Here is a 20,880-nt window from a genome sequence, read left to right on the forward strand (position 1 = left end):
CTAGCCTGCATTTGGCCTCGTAGCTTGATCCTCTCCCTTGTACAGTGACACGCTGAGGGCCTGTGGCACCAGGAGGAATCTTGGTGTGCGGAAGACAGACATGTTGAGGAACAGATGTTTATCCACGCATCCGTGGCAGCTGCTGCTATAGCCTGATACCAGTCTACCTGCAGGGGACAGACAAAACCAGACATATTAGGTTCACACTCTAGAAGTAGGACCTAGAGTTCAATTGACAGTACTTGAAATGTCAGAGTCAATATAGGCCTTTAGCTGCAATAAACAAACCAAATGCTCTCTGACTTAGTCTGCCTCATTCCTTTTTCATTGGTTCATTTTTGCCCAAAAAGAAATGGAAGTGAATGAACTTCAGATGCAGTTGTTTTCAAAAACCAAATGGTACAGTAATCAAATCAAATTTATTTGTCACATACACACGGTTTGCAGATGTTAATGCGAGTGTAGCGAAATGCTTGTGCTTTTAGTTCCGACAATGCAGTAATAACCAACGAGAAAATCTAACCTAACAATTCCAAAACTACTATGTTATACACACAAGTGTAAAGGGATAAAGAATATGTACATAAAGATATGAATGAGTGATGGTACAGAAAGGCATAGGCAAGATGCAGTAGATGGTATCGAGTACAGTGTCTATATATGTATATATGAGATGAGTAATGTAGGGTATGTAAACAAAGTGGCATAGTTTAAAGTGGCTAGTGATACATGTATTACATAAAGATGCAGTAGATGATATAGAGTACAGTATATACATATACATATGAGATGAATAATGTAGGGTATGTAAACATTATATTAAGTAGCATTGTTTAAAGTGGCTAGTGATATATTTTTCCATCAATTTCCATTATTAAAGTGGCTGGAGTTGAGTCAGTATGTTGGCAGCAGCAACTTAATGTTAGTGGTGGCTGTTTAACAGTCTGATGGCCTTGAGATAGAAGCTGTTTTTCAGTCTCTCGGTCCCTGCTTTGATGCACTTGTACTGACCTCGCCTTCTGGATGATAGCGGGGTGAACAGGCAGTGGCTCGGGTGGTTGTTGTCCTTGGTGATCTTTATGGCCTTCTTGTGACATTGGGTGGTGTAGGTGTCCTGGAGGGCAGGTAGTTTGCCCCCGGTGATACGTTCTGGAGACCTCACTACCCTTTGGAGAGCCTTACGGTTGTGGGCGGAGCAGCTGCCGTACCAGGCATTGATACAGCCCGACAGGAAGCTCTCGATTGTGGATCTGTAGAAGTTTGTGAGTGTTTTTGGTGACAAGCCGAATTTCTTCAGCCTACTAACGGTTGAAGAGGCGCTGCTGCGCCTTCTTCACAACGCTGACCGTGTGGGTGGACCAATTCAGTTTGTCCGTGATGTGTACGCCGAGGAATTAAAACTTACTACCCTCTCCACTACAGTCCCGTCGATGTGGATAGGGGGGTGCTCCCTCTGCTGTTTCCTGAAGTCCACAATCATCTCCTTTGTTTTGTTGACGTTGAGTGTGAGGTTATTTTCCTGACACCACACTCCGAGGGCCCTCACCTCCTCCCTGTAGGCCGTCTCATCGTTGTTGGTAATCAAGCCTACCACTGTAGTGTCGTCCTCAAACTTGATGATTGAGTTGGAGGCATGCAAGGCCACGCAGTTGTGGGTGAACAGGGAGTACAGGAGAAGGCTAAGAACGCACCCTTGTGGGGCCCCAGTGTTGAGGATCAGCGGGGTGGAGATGTTGTTACCTACCCTCACCACCTGGGGGCGGCCCATCAGGAAGTCCAGTACCCAGTTGCATAGGGCGGGGTCGAGACCCAGGGTTTATCGTGACTTTTCACTACGTAATGTACAGCACGCATTTGCAACTAATTTTGTGCCATAAAGCCTCTTTCCACCAGGGGAAGCCCTTCTCTCGCAGATTAAAATCATGCTTAACCATATACACTTGTAAGAAAACTTCATAATTCATGATTTTTGTCTAAATTAATATAATTATAGCTAATAGTAAACTAATATTTCATGACTAGGGTGCCAATTACAATGTGGTTATCAATAACACAAACAATGAAACAATCATGTGCCGAATCTTATAAAGAATACACCTGACCTCCGATCTGCATTTATCAAACCTGCTGACAGAACTTTCATTTTTTCTTTCTCACGTTTGCTGTTTTAACGTTTTGAATTACCTTTGCTGTGCCAACCTCATGGGTGCAATAACACATGTCATAAATTCTCACGTGTGCCATCTATTAAACTCATTTGCACATGACATGATCTTACCCAAGATGAGATGCGACATTCCTGCATGCCCCTTTTTCTGTTCGGGTGGAGAAAATGAACGGGGACTCCCTAAAAGACCAAAGTACACAGCCAGTTCAGTGACCCTTTACATCATGTCACCAAACTGCTATAGTTATGAACTAAGGAATGTTTTAAGACCATTTGCTTCCCTGTAAACAGGTACTGACAGGAGACGTGACGAGAACACTGTCTCCACTTAAAATGATTGTAATAAAACACTTTTGGAATAAATATATTGGAATAATCGATAGGAATAAGACAACTGATTGGAATAAATATATTGGAATAATCGATAGGAATAAGACAACTGATTGGAATAAATATATTGGAATAATCGATAGGAATAAGACAACTGATTGGAATAAATGTATTGGAATAATCGATAGGAATAAGACAACTGATTGGAATAAATGTATTGGAATAATCGATCGGAATAAGACAACTGATTGGAATAAATATATTGGAATAACAGATAGGAATAAAAAACAACTGATTGGAATAAAAGCTATTTACTAAAATATTTGCTAAATGTTCTGTGGGTGTGTATGTGTGTGGGAGAGGGGGGGGCTCTTCTTTCTACTGCTCCTTGCTGAGGCTGAACTTGGGGCAGTACCAGTCACCCTCTGGCACCACCTCCAAATCCAGGCACTGGAGATGGAACCAGAGCAGGCAGAACTCACACTGCACCCACTCATAAATGTTGTTCTCATCAATTGGTGGCTCGATGTTGCGGCAGATGGCACAGTGTCCCCCGGCGAGATCTGCTACCTTGATGTTGCGGCAGATGGCACAGTGTCCCCCGGCAAGGTCTGCTACCTTGATGTTGCGGCAGATGGCACACTGTCCCCCGGCGAGGTCTGCTACCTTGATGTTGCGGCAGATGGCACAGTGTCCCCCGGCGAGGTCTGCTACCTTGATGTTGCGGCAGATGGCACAGTGCCCCCCGGCGAGGTCTGCTATCTTGATGTTGCGGCAGATGGCACAGTGCCCCCCGGCGAGGTCTGCTACCTTGATGTTGCGGCAGATGGCACAGTGCCCCCCGGCGAGGTCTGCTACCTTGATGTTGCGGCAGATGGCACAGTGCCCCCCGGCGAGGTCTGCTACCTTGATGTTGCGGCAGATGGCACAGTGCCCCCCGGCGAGGTCTGCTACCTTGATGTTGTGGCAGGTGGCACAGTGCCCCCCGGCGAGGCCTGCTACCTTGATGTTGCGGCAGGTGGCACAGTGCCCCCCGGCGAGATCTGCTACCTTGATGTTGCGGCAGGTGGCACAGTGCCCGCCGGCGAGGTCTGCTACCTTGATGTTGTGGCAGGTGGCACAGTGCCCCCCGGCGAGGCCTGCTACCTTGATGTTGCGGCAGGTGGCACAGTGCCCGCCGGCGAGGTCTTCTACCTTGATGTTGCGGCAGATGGCACAGTGCCCGCCGGCGAGGTCTTCTACCTGCACCTCAGCCTTGCGTTTTTTGATCTTCTCTCTCTTCCTTTGCAACTCCTGCTTCTTCCTCTGCAGATCCTCCCTCTTCCTGTGCAGTTCCTCCTGCCTCCTCTGCTTTGCCTTCCTGGATAGTGGTGTGAGGTATACCAAACTCACGAGCCACCTCCCTCAGGCTCCTCCCTCAGGCACCTCCCTCAGGCACCTCCCTCAGGCTCCTCCCCCAGGCTCCTCCCTCAGGCACCTCCCTCAGACTCCTCCCTCAGGCTCCTCCCCCAGGCTCCTCCCTCAGACTCCTCCCTCAGGCTCCTCCCCCAGGCACCTCCCTCAGACTCCTCCCTCAGGCTCCTCCCCCAGGCTCCTCCCTCAGGCTCCTTCCTCAGACTCCTCCCTGCCTTCACCTCCTTGACAGCAGCCTGTAGCGACGCCGTTTCTTTTGCTCTTGTTGGGCCTTTCCCTTTCCAGATATTTCCTGTCAAAATAAAATGAAAGGAGTTTTTTGTGTGTTCATGCAACATAATTTATTAACATAGTTCCAAGGAAATGGACTCACAAATGTGGATAACATTTCCATGTAATCCAACATTATGTTATTGCATATGTCATGGAAAGAGCATCATTTTTTGTACTTTACAATCATTGAATAAGTTAGGATGGAGTTAGAGGACAGAGGTGAGTTGGTGTTACAACTGTTGTTAGTTATTTCTTTTTTTATTCATTTCATGTATTTATTTACTTATCAAGACATAATCAATGGTGAGTGTAAGTTAATTACTCGTGAGTTCATCAATAGTTCATTCAATCAATGGTTAATTTTGCGCGTCATTACTGCGAGCCATCATGACACTCAAAAGCCGGAACAGCTGCAGTTTACTTGTGAGGCTAATGTTAGCGCAGCCCTAAACCCCCTTCAAATTCGACACAACCCTTCAAACAGGTATGTAATGAGACATTACATGAACTCTTTATATTGTTTTATTTACATTTGAAAGTAGATTAGTTGGACAAATCGGGTGAAAAAGCCTGTTGCCCCACACAACATCTTCCCCCTTTCACTATCACTTTGTAGCCTTCGCTCCCCACACGCCTTTTTAAAAAGGCCCAGCGAAGCGCCATCACCTACGTAAATCAAGCAGAAACAGGCAGCGTGGAAGTCTCCTCTTTGATTTTGTTGGAAAGGGAAGAAATTGTGCTTTACAGTGGTATTCATATTACAGTTGACCTGGAAGTAGTATTACGTAAAATAAGGTCAATTGTACGGAATTGCGGGATGCACAAAAGTGAGTTAGTTTACGTTAGCTTACCACAGATCTTTGACCTAACCAAATTCGCTTGTTAGCAGTTCCCAAACAGGGCGTACCTTATCACACATCTCTAGCGATGCCTCTCACTTAGAGGTTGGAAAACAATCAAATGTACATGTGCTTATTGGAGTAGTGGTTACATTCCGGTAACGTTACATAGCACAGAACCATCCTTGCTTCTGGTCGACGGAGAGACCTAAGGTAAGCTAGTGATCTACAAAGGCAGGGGTTAATTGAAAAACATTAAGTAATTTAAAAATGCTAAGGTAGCTAGGCATGGAATTAAAAAAATGCTGAACAAGAATACACACGATAAACTGAAACACATATAATATCTGTTTCTTGCTAGGCTATTTGTCGAGGAGTTTGCGTGGAGAAATGTGCCTTGAGGGATGTTGTCAAACCATGCAACAAGATGTGTAGTTCTTTATGAAAGTCCCATTGGCATTTCATTTGGGGAGGTAATTACAGGTGAATATATTGATACAATTGACCTTGTCTGAGAGAGATTTGCGCGGTTATCAAAATGTCGTGCCAGGTTAAAGCCTATATGAAAAACAGAGTTTATATGAAGTAGTTCTAAAATCACAGACGCAAACATGTATGGTATATAGGTGTAGGGTTAGTTGGTGGTATGAAATAGTGGTACACTATACAGTGCATTCGGAAAGTATTCAGACCCACATTTTCTTACGTTACAGCCTTATTCTAAAATGCATTAAATAAATACAATTCCTCAATCTACACACAATGCCCTAAAGCAAAAACAGATTTTTTTATTTTTAGGTTTGCAATTTTCTTTTTTTTAAGTACTTATTTACATAAGTATTCAAATCAAAAAACAAATCAAATTGTATTTGTGACAATGCGCCAAATAAAATAAAACAGCTATAGTAAACCTTAGTGAAATGCTGTGGATCTGTTTGGGCGGTATGCAAATTTACATTTACATTACATTTAAGTCATTTAGCAGACGCTCTTATCCAGAGCGACTTACAAATTGGAGTGGGTCTAGGGTTTCTGGGATAATGGTGTTGTGAGCCATGACCAACCTTTCAAAGCACGTCATGGCTACAGAATTGAGTGCTACAGGTCGGTAGTCATTTAGGCAGGTTTCCTTAGTGTTCTTGGGCACAGGGACTATGTTGGTCTGCTTGAAACATGTTGGTATTAAAGACTCAGACAGGGAGAGGTTGAAAATGTCAGTGAAGACACTTGCCAGTTGGTCAGCATATGCTCAGAGGACATGTCCTGGTAATCCATCTGGCCCTGTGGCCTTGTGAATGTTGACCTGTTTAAAGGTCTTACTCACATTGGCTGCGGAGAGCGTGATCACACAGTCGTCTGGAAGAGCTGATGCTCTCATGCATGTTTCAGTGTTACTTGCCTCAAAGCGAGTACAGAAGTAATTTAGCTTGTGTAGTAGAATTATGTCACTGGCAGCTCTAGGCTGTGCTCCCCTTTGTAGTCTGTAATAGTTTGCAAGCCCTGCCACATCTGACGAGCGTCGGAGCCGGTGTAGTAAGATTCGATCTTAGTCCTGTTTTGACTCTTTACCTGTTTAATGGTTCGTCGGAGGGCATAGCGGGATTTCTTATTAGCTTTTGGGTTAGAGTCCCGCTCCTTGAAAGCGGCAGCTCTAGCTTTTAGCTCAGTGCGGATGGTATGCTGCCTGTAATCCATGGTTTCTGGTTTGGGTATGTACGTACGGTCACTGTGGGGACGACATCATCGATGCACTTATTATGCAATGCCATCGAAGGAATCCCATAACATATTCCAGTCTGTGCTAGAAAAACAGTCCTGTAGCTTAGCATCTGCTTCCTTTGACCACTTTTTTATTGATCGAGTCACTGGTGATTCTTGCTTTAATTTTTGCTTGGTAGCAGGAAGGACAAATTTTTGTTTGGTAGGAGGATATCATTATTTTCAGATTTGCCTATTGGAGGGTGAGGGAGAGCTTTGAATGAGTATCTGTGTGTGGAATGTAGGTGGTCCAGAGTTATTTTTCCTGTTTGCACATTTAAAATTTCTTAGGGATAAGCCCCTTTTTTCTCCATTTCCACCTGAATGACGTGCCCAAAGCAAACTGCCTGTTGCTCAGGCCCTGAAGCCAGATATGCATATTATTGGTGCCATTGGAAAGAAACACTTTGAAGTTTGTATAAATGTTAAAATAATGTAGGAGAATATATCACAATAGATAAGGTAGGAGAAACTCCAAAGAAAAACCAACCTGAATAAAAAACAATTGGAGAGACCATCCTCTTAAAAATGCAATTCCTATGCCTTCCACAGGGAAGCAGTCTATGTTCAAAGTTTCAGGCTTGTAACTTCAAAAACAAATAAGAGTTTTTGTATGAGGTCACAGTCTGCAAAACCCGTGACACCGCGCGTAATGATGAAGTTGTGCACCTGCTAAAATCCTATTTCCTACTGAACATACTTCTTTCTGAAAAATATATTATAGTTTGATTACATTTTAGCGTGTCTGAGGAGAAAATACATTTTGTATTTTGACTTGTTGAAACAAAGTTTAGGGGTAGATTTTCGGATTCCTTTCGCTGCAAGTTGAACGAGTGGATTACTCAAATCGATGGCGCCAACTAAACAGACTTTTTGGGATATAAAAAAATATTTTATTAAACAAAACGACACTACATGTTATAACTGGGACCCTTTGGATGACAAATCAGAGGAAGATTTTCAAAAAGTAAGTGAATATTTCATCTTTATGTGAATGTATGAAACCTGTGCCTTTGGAAAAAAATATTTTTACGTGGGGCGCCGTCCTCAAACAATCACATGGAATGTTTTCACTGTAGTAGCCACTGTAAATTGGACAGTGCAGTTAGATTAACAATCATTTAAGCTTTCAACCAAAATAAGACTTATGTGTACCTAAATGTTTAAAATCTATAATAACTATTTTAACTGGAAGTTGTTCCGCTAGCGTGACGTCTATCGTTCGCTTTTTTACTTTCTTCTCCAACACTTTGTTTTTGCATTATTTAAACCAAATTAAACATGTTTAATTATTTATTTGAGACTGAATTGATTTTATTGATGTATTATATTAAGTTAAAATAAGTGTTCATTGTTCATTCAGTATTGTTGTAATTGTCGTAATGTAATATATATATATAAAATAATCGGCCGATTAATCGGTATCTGCTTTTATTGGTCCTCCAATAATCGGTATCGGCATTGATAAATCATAATCGGTCGACCTCTTGTCTGCATAGCAGTGAAAGTTAACATTATGTTTCTGAATGACATTACCAAGAGGTAAAATATATAGTGAAAACAATAGTGGACCTAAAACAGAGCCTTGAGTATAACACCGAAATGTACAGTTGATTTGTCAGAGGACAAACCATCCACAGAGACAAACAGAGCTTTCCGGCAGATAAGGTCTAAACCAGGCCAGAACTTGTCCGTGTAGACCAATTTGGGTTTCCAATCTCTCCAAAGGAATGTGGTGATTGATGTTATCAAAAGCAGCACTAAGGTCTAGGAGCACGAGGACAGATGCAGAGCCTCGGTCTGACGCCATTAAAAGGTAATTTACCACCTTCACGAGTGCAGTCTCAGTGCTATAACGAGGTACAAAACCAGACTGAAGCGTTTCATATACATTGTTTGTCTTCAGGATGGCAGTGAGCTGCTGCGCAACAGCTTTTTAAAACATGGAGATTTGATATAGGCCAATAGTTTTTAGGCCGATAGTTTTTTTCTGGGTCAAGGTTTGGCATTTTCAAGAGAGTCTTTATTACTGCCACTTTTAGTGAGTTTGGTACACATCCGGTGGATAGGGAGCCGTTTATCATGTTCAACATAGGAGGGCCAAGCACAGGAAGCAGCTCTTTCAGTAGTTTAGTTGGAATAGAGTCCAGTATGCAGCTTGAAGGTTAAGAGGCCTTGACAATTTTCATCAATGTTTCAAGGGATATAGTATTAAAAACTTGAGTGTCTCCCTTGATCCTAAGCTTTGGAGGGTTTTCCATTGTCTCCTTATATGGCTGTGAATGTGCCCTGAACGAGCCTACGCTTTCTGCCGTTTGCCCAAGGTGTCTGCAGCATTGTGACGTATTCGTAGGCATATCATTGGAAGATTGGCCATAAGAGACTACATTTACCAGGTGTCCGCCCGGTGTCCTTTGTCGAAATTGGTGCGTAATCTCCAAGCTGCACGCATTCATCCATGTGATTCAGGGGAGAGAGGAGACTTCCACGAACGATATATCATCGAAGAGATATGTGAAAAACACCTTGAGGATTGATTCTAAACAACGTTTACCATGTTTCAGTCGATATTATAGAGTTAATTTAGAAAAAAGTTCGGCGTTTTGATGACTGAATTTTCGTTTTTTTTTGGTAGCCAAACGTGATGTACAAAACGGAGCGATTTCTCCTACACAACTGAACATTTGCTATCTAACTGAGTTCCTCATTGAAAACATCCGAAGTTCTTCAAAGGTAAATTATTTTATTTGAATGCTTTTCTTGTTTTTTGTTGAAAATGCTATCAATACTGTTACACAAATGCTTGTTTTGCTATGGTTGAAAAGCATATTTTGAAAATCTGAGATGACAGTGTTGTTAACAAAAGGCTTGAGAGCTAGCATATTTATTTCATTTCACGATTTTCATGAATAGTTGTTTTGCTAATGGTTGAAACACTCCTGGATACATATTTTGAAAATCTGAGATGACATTTGTCCTAAACAAATAATCTTTTTTGGAAAAACTGAACATTTGCTATCTAACTGAGAGTCTCCTCATTGAAAACATCTGAGTTCTTCAAAGGTACATTATTTGAATGCTTTTCTTGTTTTTGTGAAAATGTTGCCCGCTCAATTTTAAATGAATAGCTTAACTGTTACACAAATGCTTGTTTTGCTATGGTTGAAAAGCATATTTTGAAAATCTGAGATGACAGTGTTGTTAACAAAAGGCTAAGCTTGAGAGCTAGCATATTTATTTCATTTCATTTGCGATTTTCATGAATAGTTAACGTTGCGTTATGGTAATGGTCTTGAGGCTGTAGTCACGATCCCGGATCCGGGATGGCTCGACGCAAGAAGTTAACTAGGCAAGTCAGTTGAGAACAAATTCTTATTTTCAATGACGGCCTAGGAACAGTGGGTTAACTGCATGTTCAGGGGCAGAACGACAGATTGAACACTGTTTCTAGGCAGTCATTGAATATAAGAATTTGTTCTTAACTGACTTGCCTAGTTAAATAAAAGGTCAAATGTCATTGCTGACGTGAAAGAAATGCACCCTGATGACAAATGGTCTCATGGGATCTTCATTCCGGGGTCGGCTACGCAGGGTGTCGTGGGCACGGTCTAGCAGTGGCTTCTCCTCCAGGCCGAGCAGCTCCTGAAGTCGGTCTTGGGCCCTCCACTCCCTCCAGTATTCCCAGAAGACGAATGTTGTTCTTTGCATTCTACTTTCCACCTATTGTCGGGGAATGCCACCCTAGTTGTTAATGAGCCAATTTTAGCCTCAAGCTGGCTAATGCGAGTGCTGTGGATTGTAGCACCGTACTCCAGCTCCGATACGACCACTCCGTGGGCGTCAAGCTTATTCTGTATACTCTCGATTGATTTTTCAAGCTTGTCTTTGACCGTTGATATCTCAGTCCTGAGATTGGTAGAGTGAGAGTCAATTTGACCAAAAATATCGGATATGAGGGTGCCCATAACGGATTGTAGCAGCTCCACAGTTAGTGTTCCTGTGGGGCCGACATTAGCCGCAGCATCCGGTGGAGGGGGTGAATCAGAAGAGGGCGCAGGCTTGCTACGGCCTGCTCTTGCAGACTCCGTTTTTGTCCTGGTAGACAACATAACAAATTTCTATTTTTGATCTGAATTGTTCAGAGGTCTCTTCGGACGCCTGACCAAACAGAAATATATACAATTTTGCAAGGTTAAATATATAAATTCGGTCACTAACTAGCGATAACTAACTAACAACCTCAGGAGGCTGAAGAAATTCGGCTTGTCACCAAAAGCACTCACAAACTTCTACAGATGCACAATCGAGAGCATCCTGGCGGGCTGTATCACCGCCTGGTACGGCAACTGCTCCGCCCTCAACCGTAAGGCTCTCCAGAGGGTAGTGAGGTCTGCACAACGCATCACCGGGGGCAAACTACCTGCCCTCCAGGACACCTACACCACCCGATGTTACAGGAAGGCCATAAAGATCATCAAGGACATCAACCACCCGAACCACTGCCTGTTCACCCCGCTATCATCCAGAAGGCGAGGTCAGTACAGGTGCATCAAAGCTGGGACTGAGAGACTGAAAAACAGCTTCTATCTCAAGGCTATCAGACTGTTAAACAGCCACCATTGAGTGGCTGCTGCCAACACACTGTCATTGACACTGACCCAACTCCAGCCACTTTAATAATGGGAATTGATGGGAAATGATGTAAATATATCACTAGCCACTTTAAACAATGCTACCTTATATAATGTTACTTACCCTACATTATTCATCTCATATGCATACGTATATACTGTACTCTACATCATCGACTGCATCCTTATGTAATACATGTATCACTAGCCACTTTAACTATGCCACTTTGTTTACTTTGTCTACATACTCATCTCATATGTATATACTGTACTCGATACCATCTACTGTATGCTGCTCTGTACCATCACTCACTCATATATCCTTATGTACATATTCTTTATCCCCTTACACTGTGTATAAGACAGTAGTTTTAGAATTGTTAGTTAGATTACTTGTTGGTTATCACTGCATTGTCGGAACTAGAAGCACAAGCATTTCGCTACACTCGCATTAACATCTGCTAACCATGTGTATGTGACAAATAACATTTGATTTGATTTGATTTGATAGGGAAACGCGTTCTACATTCTTGGCCCCCGTCTCGTCGGTATGTTGCCAAACACTCCAAGGCCATGTGTTTTTGGGGGGGCCCCTCAAACGAACTGGGTCTGGGGCGCCTCCTTGCCTCCTTTCTCTGGAAGCCTAGAGAGGACATTGGCGTTGATGTTGTGGGCTTCTGGATGGTACTAGATTTTGAACTGGTAGTTTGCCAACTGTGTGGCCCAGAGCTGCTCGACTGGCCCAGAGCTGCTCGACTACCCCGAGGTTGGCTGTACACCGATTGACAAGATGGTTATTGTCAGTGTAAACAGTGAAATTGGATCCCCACAGGTAAGGTTTAAACTTAAACTCTGTTACCTCCCATTTCAGTCTCAGCAGTTCCATCTTGTAGTAGCTGTAGTTTTGGTAATACCGCTCGGTCGGTATCAAGCTCAGGTTGCCATAGGTGATGACCCTTTCCAGGCCCTCCTGCACTTGAGACAACACAGCCTACAGCCCTCAGAAACTTGCATCTCTGTAGAGCCAGGGGGGAGATATGTACATCAATATCATAAATATATGATTTTAACCTCCCAAAATGAATTTTCCAGTCACTGAGAATGTCCTCTTTTATATATGATTTCCCCCCCTGATAGACCCAACTGTTACAAATTTATAGCAACATTTTTGAATACTGTTCCAAATAGAGCAAAAATATCTGGTGGAAACAGCTATGTTTGTTTATGTTTACTAGGTGTTGTCCAATGAATGCTGTAACCACTCTCTCTTCAAATCAGGGCTGATTGGAAAAAGCTGTTTAAAAACCATATCAAACATGGACAACAACAGTCTAACCATAGCTGTTTCCACCAGATATTTTTGCTCTATTTGGAACAGTATTCAAAAATGTTGCTCTAAATTTGTAACAGTTGGGTCTATCAGGGGGGGAAATCATATATAAAAGAGGACATTCTCAGTGACTGGAAAATTCATTTTGGGAGGTTAAAATCCAGCTATGTACAGCTATGTTTAGACTGTTGTTGTCCATGTTTGATATGAGTTTTAAACAGCTTTTTCCAATCAGCCCTGATTTGAAGAGAGAGTGGTTACAGCATTCATTGGACAACACCTAGTAAGCAATACTATACACAATAAAAAGTGAAATACTGTAAATGTGTTATCAAAATTGCAACTCCAAACTAGAAGCATCAGAACCCCTTAGAAAGGTAGTTCCACCCTTGAATATGACCGGGCAAAGTGCCAAGAATAGGAGAGCCATCTATTTCATAGTACCCTAATAGGACATTTCAACGCGGCAGAGTTTTTAAACTTTGTTTCCATTGAACATGCCATACAAATAAAGAAATTTTAATTAATTATATGAAGAATGCCTTAGTCCTCCTTTCTTTTTGATGACTGTTCCAAAGTCACAAATCAATCAAATTATGACAATTTATGACATTTTATAATTTTTTAAAGACTTTTATGGCCAAATGTCAGATGATTGTCGCTCGGCCTCTAAATATCACAGGAAAAACATACAGTTGAAGTCGGAAGTTAACATACGCCAAATACATTTAAACTCAGTTTAATCAGAAAAAATCTGTCTGTAAATAATTGTTGGAAAAATTACTTGTGTCATGCACAAAGTAGATGTCCTAACCGACTTGCCAAAACTATAGTTTGTTAATAAGAAATGTGTGGAGTGGTTGAAAAACGAGTTGGAAAATTTCAGAAAATGATGTCATGGCTTTAGAACCTTAGACGAATTGACACCATTTGAGTCAATTGGAGGTGTACCTGTGGATGTATTTCAAGGCCTACCTTCAAACTCAGTGCCTCTTTGCTTGACATCATGGGAAAATCAAAAGAAATCAGCCAAGACTTTAGGAAAAAAAATGTAGACCTCCCCAAGTCAGGTTCATCCTTGGGAGCAATTTCCAAATGCTTGAAGGTACCACATTCATCTGTACAAACAATAGTACGCATGTACAGGAAGGAGATACATTCTGTCTCCTAGACATGAACGTACTTTGGTGCGAAAAGTGCAAATCAATCCTAAAACAACAGCAAAGGACCTTGTGAAGATGCTGGAGAAAAAAAGTACAAAAGTATCTATATCCACAGTAAAACCAGACCTATATCGACATAACCTGAGAGGCCGCTCAGCAAGGAAAAAATGTCTTCTGGTCTGATGAAACAAAAATAGAACTGTTTGGCCATAATGACCATCATTATGTTTGGAAGAAAAAGTAGGAGGCTTGCAAGCCAAAGAACACCATCCCAACCGTGAAGCACGGGGGTGGCAGCATCATGTTGTGGGTGTGCTTTGCTGCAGGAGGGTCTGGTGCACTTCACAAAATAGATGGCATCATGAGGTAGGAAAATGATATGGATATATTGAAGCAACATCTCAAGGCCTCAGTCAGGAGGTTAAAACTTCTTTGCAAATGGGTCTTTCAAATGGACAATGACCCCAAGCATACTTCCAAAGTAATGGCATAATGGCTTAAGGACAACAAAGTCAAGGTATTGGAGTGGCCATCACAAAGCCCTGACCTAAATTCTATGAGAAATTTGTGGGCACAACTGAAAAAGCATGTGCGAGCAAGGAGGCCTACAAACCTGACTCAGTTACACCAGCTCTGTCAGGAGGAATGGGCCAAAATTCACCCAGCTTATTGTGGGAAGCTTGTGGAAGGCTACCCAAAACGTTTGACCAGAGTTAAACCATTTAAAGGCAATGCTACCAAATACTAATTGAGTGTATGTAAACTTCTGACCCACTGGGAATGTGATGAAAGAAATAGAAGCTGAAATAAATGATTCTCTCTACTAATTATTCTGACATTTCACACTCTTAAAATAAAGTGGTGATCTTATAAATCACTGTATCACAATTCTAGTGGGTCAGAAGTTTCCATACACTAAGCTGACTGTGCCTTTAATGACTCCAACCTAAGTGTATGTAAGCTTCCAACTTCAACTGTACATATATCCTTGTGATCAGCATGGTTAGACCTTTACTGCACAGAATACAATTTGTTACTAACACGAAGGTCAAGGTCATGTTGACTTCAGATCACTGTTCCTTAGTGAATGAGCATCATAGGAACATCATTATATCAATGTGATCATCATGGTTGTGTAGCCGATGTGAAATGGCTAGCTAGTTAGCGGTGGTGCGCGCTAGTGACGTTTCAATCGGTGACGTCACTTGCTCTGAGACCTGGAAGTAGTGGTTCCCCTTGCTCTGCAAGGGCCGCGGCTTTTGTGGAGCGATGCTTCGGGGGGTAACTGTTGATGTGTGCAGAGCGTCCCTGGTTCGCGCCCAGGTCGGGGCGAGGGGACGGACGTAAAGTTTATACTGTTACAGTTGCACCATTCTTGTGCATGAAGCAGCTTGTTTCAAGGACAAAGCATTCAATAATTACATAGACCAAGGTCAAGGTCAACTTGCTGGGTCAACCTGACCCAGAACATCCCGGATGTCACTATTTTAGCCCTTCCCTTAGTTCCAGTTCAATCCCTTCAAATTGACCCGGAACACAAAGACCACTGTACTGGGACACTGGTTTTCCAATAGATTTTTGAGAGGTAAGGCAATCATGTAGAACATGTGATAAATCACCTATAATACCCCACAATGCACCGGAACTAACTCACTGTGTTAAGCGTATCCCATGCATTTTCAGCTTTGACCTTGCCAGGGTCCGGTGTGAACCCCTGGGTGCCCACCACATGCCCAAGGTAAGTGACCTGCCCCTAGAACAGGTGACACTTTAGGGGTTGTAGTTTCAATCCATGGCTCCAGAGGCGCTCAAACACTCCCTCCAAGTGGGTCAGGTGGGTTTGCTGAAGGTTTCTCTCAAGATCATTTTTGCATCCTCTGACAAGGTATCTAGAGGATATTATACTGTACATAATTTAATGTTAATATAAAGTGGATGGCCATATAAAACATGTCTTCATGAGTTAGCCATGAACAGTACCTAGTAATGCCTTATGTTATAAAGCTCAGATTTGTTGCTTATCTATGCTTCGTATGCACTTTTTGCACAAGTTTGCACTGCTATTGTAAATATGATGACAAATAGTACATTGTAGATTTCAGTTTCAAATTTCATATGCTATGAACAACCTATTCATGAAAAATAGTGATTGAGTTTTTCTGTTGATAAACTACATATACTCACAATCAATAAGATGTATAACATTTCAGATGCCTTAATACTGTAATCATTTTTTATATAGTTAGTGGTCAGAGAAAATCCAACTGATTTTCTTGTGCACTCCTGTCATTCATTGATGTCTCTGTCCACCTGTGAATATATTATTTAATAATTAATTAGTACCATATGCCTTGATAAAATGGCCATAGTGCCCAACAAGCTCATTACAAAGCTCACGGTGAAAGAAGGCAACCTTACCTCTTCAACATTGATTCTCAACACAGGGGCCCCACAAGGCTGAGTCCTCAGTCCCCTCCTGTATTTCCTGTATACCCACAACTGTGTGACCTCCGACTCCATCATCAAGTTCGCTGACTTCACAACAGCAGTAGCACTGACTACCAACACTGATGAGACAGACTACAGGGAGGAGGTAGGCACTCTGACGGCATGGTGCCAGGTAAACCACCTCTCCCTCAATGTTAAAAACAAAACAAAGAACCTGATTGTGGAATACAGGAGGAACCAGGCTGGACACGTCCCCATCCTCATCAACAGGGCTGCTGTGGAAATGGTCAATAACTTTAAATTCCCCTGCAGATACATCTCGGAGAAGCTCAAATAGTCTGACCACACAGACACCATGAGGAAGAAGGCACAACAGCAACTCTTCAACCTCAGGATACTTTAGAAATTAGGTCTGTCCCTGAGGGCCCTCACAGTGTTCTACAGGAGCACCATCGAGAGCATACTGTCGGCTACATCACAGCCTGGTACTGCAACTCCACTGCCGCGGACCACAAGAAGCTTCAGAGGGTTATACGTGCAGCCGAACGCAACATTGGGTGAACGTTGCCTGCCCTACAGGACACCTACAACACCAAATCCGCAGGGAGGCCAAGAAGATCATCAGGGACCTCAACCACCCATGCCCTGTTCTACCTGCTTCAAACACTCAGACGCAACACAGCAGCATCATGGCAAAAACTGGAAGACTGTCCAATAGTTTCTACCCTTAGAATATCAGGCTGCTGAATAGCCACCACTAGTCAGCTACCTGCTCCTCCTCCCCTCTCCTACTCCCTCAATGGACACCCCTCCCCAACTGCCTTTTACTCTGCCCCCACCCCAATGACATTCATCACTGTTGCAGTTGTTAATATGGTTATCCTATTTCTTTTGTTTTTATTTAACTTGATCCCCACACCCGTTCAATGGTCATGCTGCTCCCCCTATGGTCATTCCCCCCAACAACATTAGCAGTTTTTACTCTGCCTCCAACCCAATGGACATAATGCTATTTCAAATGTTTAATTTTTTTTAATGACCATTTTCATTATTTTATTTCACTTAGTCCTGCATGTTCAAGCTCGGAGCCTGAGATTTTCACTGTACTCTGCAATCACACATGTACATATGGCTATTAAACACAAAATCTAAATAAAAATGAAAATCCCCTAAATTTGGGAATTAACATTTAAGAAGTTAATATGAGATCATTTCAGGATCACATATTAAAAAGTGATAATTATATTGTATTAATGTGATCATGGTGTTGTATTAACTTGATAATTATCTCATCAAAGTTACAGGAATTCTTGCCAAAAAGTTTCGGATACAAATTTAGTCTAGTACACAAAATAAGAACTTCAATTGACAGCACAATTAGTGACAGTTCGAATATGGCTGGGGGGGGGGTTTAGGAAAGCTACTTTCCTTATACACTAGCCTACTCCACAGTAACCACATGGGTTGCCACTGTCTGCTCTGGGCTCATTTTAATCACACTCACACCTTTGATATTTGCCTCTCTGAAGGCCACAAAACAACATGTTTCATTGCACATTAGGCTTTTTTTTTATCGGTTATTGACTTCACAATAAACCAGAATTTCTATGACAGCTTTGCGGGAGAGTGCCCATTGCCGCTGAGTGAGAGACTGAACGGCACCAACCACGCCATCCTGCACACCATTTTTTTGCTGGAGCCTCAGGACTGTTAGGGTTAACAGGTGGAGTAAATATAAGGAAAGTTTGGTTTTACATGTTTTGTGCATATTTTTTCATCAATCAAAATAAGACCATTATATTCAGGGAGTCTCCTGTAATGAAGTCAGGTATTATTCAGACAGATGGTCTCTTCTCAGTTTGGCAGAGACACACTTTTCACCTAATACAGAAAGTTCAGATAGAAATTGACTTTATAGAGCAGACATAATTGTCTTTCATACAGAATGAAGTCATCCTTCTCAGTCACAGAATTATACTGTCATTCTATGGCCACTTCACATACTGAAAACAATCCCTGCCCACTGTGCACAGACGTCAATTTAATGTCGACTCCATGTTGGTTAAAAACACGTGTAGTGTATTAAAGGTAGTAACCCTTTAAATGTAATGTTCAGTTAAGTGATGCATTTACATATTGGTTCTATTACCCTGTAATCAGTCTATGAACTGCTCTAATGGGTGACTGCAATCCACACTTTGGTTTTGAAAGTCACTGCCAACAAACACAGATGTTAGCATTTTCAGACAAAACATGTTACTACTTCAGCACACTACCACAACAATGTGACTGTTTTTGAATATAAGGTTCAATATATTTCCTTTAACATCCTCTGTGTTGTGTGCTTATTATTTAACCATTGATATGTTTTGGGTCATTTTGAGAACTTAAGGAGTATCAGGTACTACTGGGATGTCTACAAATAGCATGTCCATCTTCTTGTGATACATTTCACTGGTCACTGTTCAAAACATTTATAAAGTATTAAGAAAGTATGAATAGTCCTCACTTTAGATTAGAGACTGAAAAACTATTTTACTAATGATTAGTAAATGGTTTATACGTTCATTCATTAAACATCTTTTGAATGATCTTATAAATCATTATTACAGACGATAAAAAGTTGTTAATAAATGTGTGAATAACTAGCTTACTAAAACAAAAGTGGGAATAATGAGACAATAAATCATAAACTATATACTTATCCATTATGAATAATTTAGTGTGTTACCCAAACACTCTATTCATTCACACTAAACAGCTTCTGACAGAGCTGCTCTGGTGTGACCCCTGACCTGGCAGCAGTGATGTAGTGAGAGTAGTGGTAGTGTTCATAACCAGTATGTTGAGGTTGAAGTGTCTGCTGTAGTCTCCTGCATTATTGTGTTTAATCATTAATGCATATAGTAGTAATTTATAAATGTCAGAATACCTAAGTGAGTAGCATTTAACAAATGTGGGTGTAATCATAAATGGTGACCAAAAATGTAAATGCCTCACACATGGCTTATTACTGAACATTATAAAGTGTTACACATATTTGCATTTTCTTGCATTTTACTCTCAACTACTTACATATACCATTGAGATAGACTTGTACGTTATCTGATATCATGCATATTGTACATTTAAATTTTACTGCATTTGAAGGCATTGTGTTCCAATTGAGCCACTAGAGGGAGATGTTAAACAATATACACAATGACTCGTTCTCAGAATGTACTTTTAGAATACTTACATACTATTTATTATTAAATAACATGGAACAACCACAGACTTCGGTATTTGGAATATACAACCCAAAATGACTACAACGTATTTGATAAAACAAGCTTATGCTTTCTTATACTTTTTCCAAGTCATTCCAAACCAATTCAGACAAATCACCACCACACGCATCTACCATATGATGACAATACTGAGATAAGTAATGTCAGTGTTTTGTTACATGAAAGAAGCAATTACAACAATTGTATTGCATAACTATATCAAAACACATGTTTGTCAAACGTAGGAATAAAAACTATTTATGCCTTAAGTTAGGCCGACAATGTAAATAAGAATTTGTTCTTAACCGACTAGTTAAATAAAGAATACATTTTTTTTTTAAATGCAATTTAAAAGTTCAGAGTTAAAATACGTTTAGCTGTCACTTTGAACCATGGATAAAAGAAAGCATAAATTATTGGATTGATAAAAGAATTAACTAGTGGTAGAAAGCCGATGATCATAACTGAAAATAAACTGTCAATTAAAAAATACAAAAAGAAAGAAAATAAAAATGGAATCCAACAAATGAAATAGTTGAAAACAACAATAGCTAGAGTTTTTGCTGCTTTTCTCTCAGACTTATTTGCCTGTCCAGTTTTAACACCAGACACACTGGCAGCCTCTTTTGAAAATACCTTTCTGGCCTGTGATCTGGCCACCACAAAGATTTTCATATAAAGTGTTATAATAATAGAGCACGGGACAACCATTGTAAATAGAAGGTCAATTATATTACCCCAGGTTATTCCTTCAACAATAAAACATTCTTTCAAACACCTACTTGGTACATGTACATTTACAAAGTTATTTATAATAGCAGCTCGGTATATGATACAACAACACCAGGTAATGAATATACAACACATCATTCTTGTTGTTGTTATTTTAGAGTGGTACAATAAGGGATCACACACAGCAACATAGCGGTCAATAGATATCAAGACCAAATTACCCAGAGATAAAGAACTACATAAGAAAGTAATGTAGATCTGAAACACACAGAAATATTTCCCAAATCCCCAGCATGATTCCATTAATGCTACAGTCGTTACTGGTATCACAATCAGTCCCACCAGGAGATCTGACACAGCCAGAGAGAGGATGAGCAGGTTGGTTGTAGTGTGGAGCTGCTTGAAGTGAGAGATGGAGATGATCACCAGTACGTTCAAAAATACTGTAACTGCTGAAATCATGAGAAGAAGATGTACAGTGTTATGTAGATAGATGTCGATAGCAAAGCCTTTCTGCAAGAAGAGTT

General features: G+C 41.2%; 2 protein-coding genes across 2 annotated transcripts in view; both read right to left on the reverse strand.

Annotated features, from left to right (window-relative positions):
- Positions 1 to 10,745, reverse strand: LOC115125952 (uncharacterized). Its single transcript, XM_065017546.1, has 5 exons — positions 10,586 to 10,745; positions 4,053 to 4,202; positions 2,980 to 3,900; positions 2,279 to 2,347; positions 1 to 167 (listed from the first exon to the last, which is right to left on the reverse strand). Exons 1-5 carry the CDS (start codon positions 10,743 to 10,745, stop codon positions 1 to 3), a joined length of 1,467 nt encoding a protein of 488 aa, XP_064873618.1.
- Positions 10,746 to 19,572: 8,827 nt separating this feature from the next.
- Positions 19,573 to 20,880, reverse strand: part of LOC115125953 (trace amine-associated receptor 13c-like) — a 28,836-nt gene continuing 27,528 nt past the window's right edge. The window contains exon 6 of the mRNA XM_065017571.1: positions 19,573 to 20,805. Coding sequence (XP_064873643.1) covers positions 19,970 to 20,805 — 836 coding nt within the window. The 3' untranslated portion in view covers positions 19,573 to 19,969. The remainder of the gene's footprint in view (positions 20,806 to 20,880) is intronic.

This window comes from Oncorhynchus nerka, linkage group LG1 (genome assembly GCF_034236695.1).
Source record: "Oncorhynchus nerka isolate Pitt River linkage group LG1, Oner_Uvic_2.0, whole genome shotgun sequence".
Lineage (NCBI taxonomy): Eukaryota > Metazoa > Chordata > Actinopteri > Salmoniformes > Salmonidae > Oncorhynchus > Oncorhynchus nerka.

Coding starts and splice junctions, on each gene's coding strand:
- LOC115125952 (XM_065017546.1), bottom strand. CDS start 10,745: ATGGGCACCCTCATATCCGATATTTTTGGTCAAATTGACTCTCACTCT. Junction 2,348..2,979: donor CATTTATGAGTGGGTGCAGT/GTGAGTTCTGCC, acceptor TTGGTCTTTTAG/GGAGTCCCCGTTCATTTTCT. Junction 168..2,278: donor AATGTCGCATCTCATCTTGG/GTAAGATCATGT, acceptor TGTCCCCTGCAG/GTAGACTGGTATCAGGCTAT.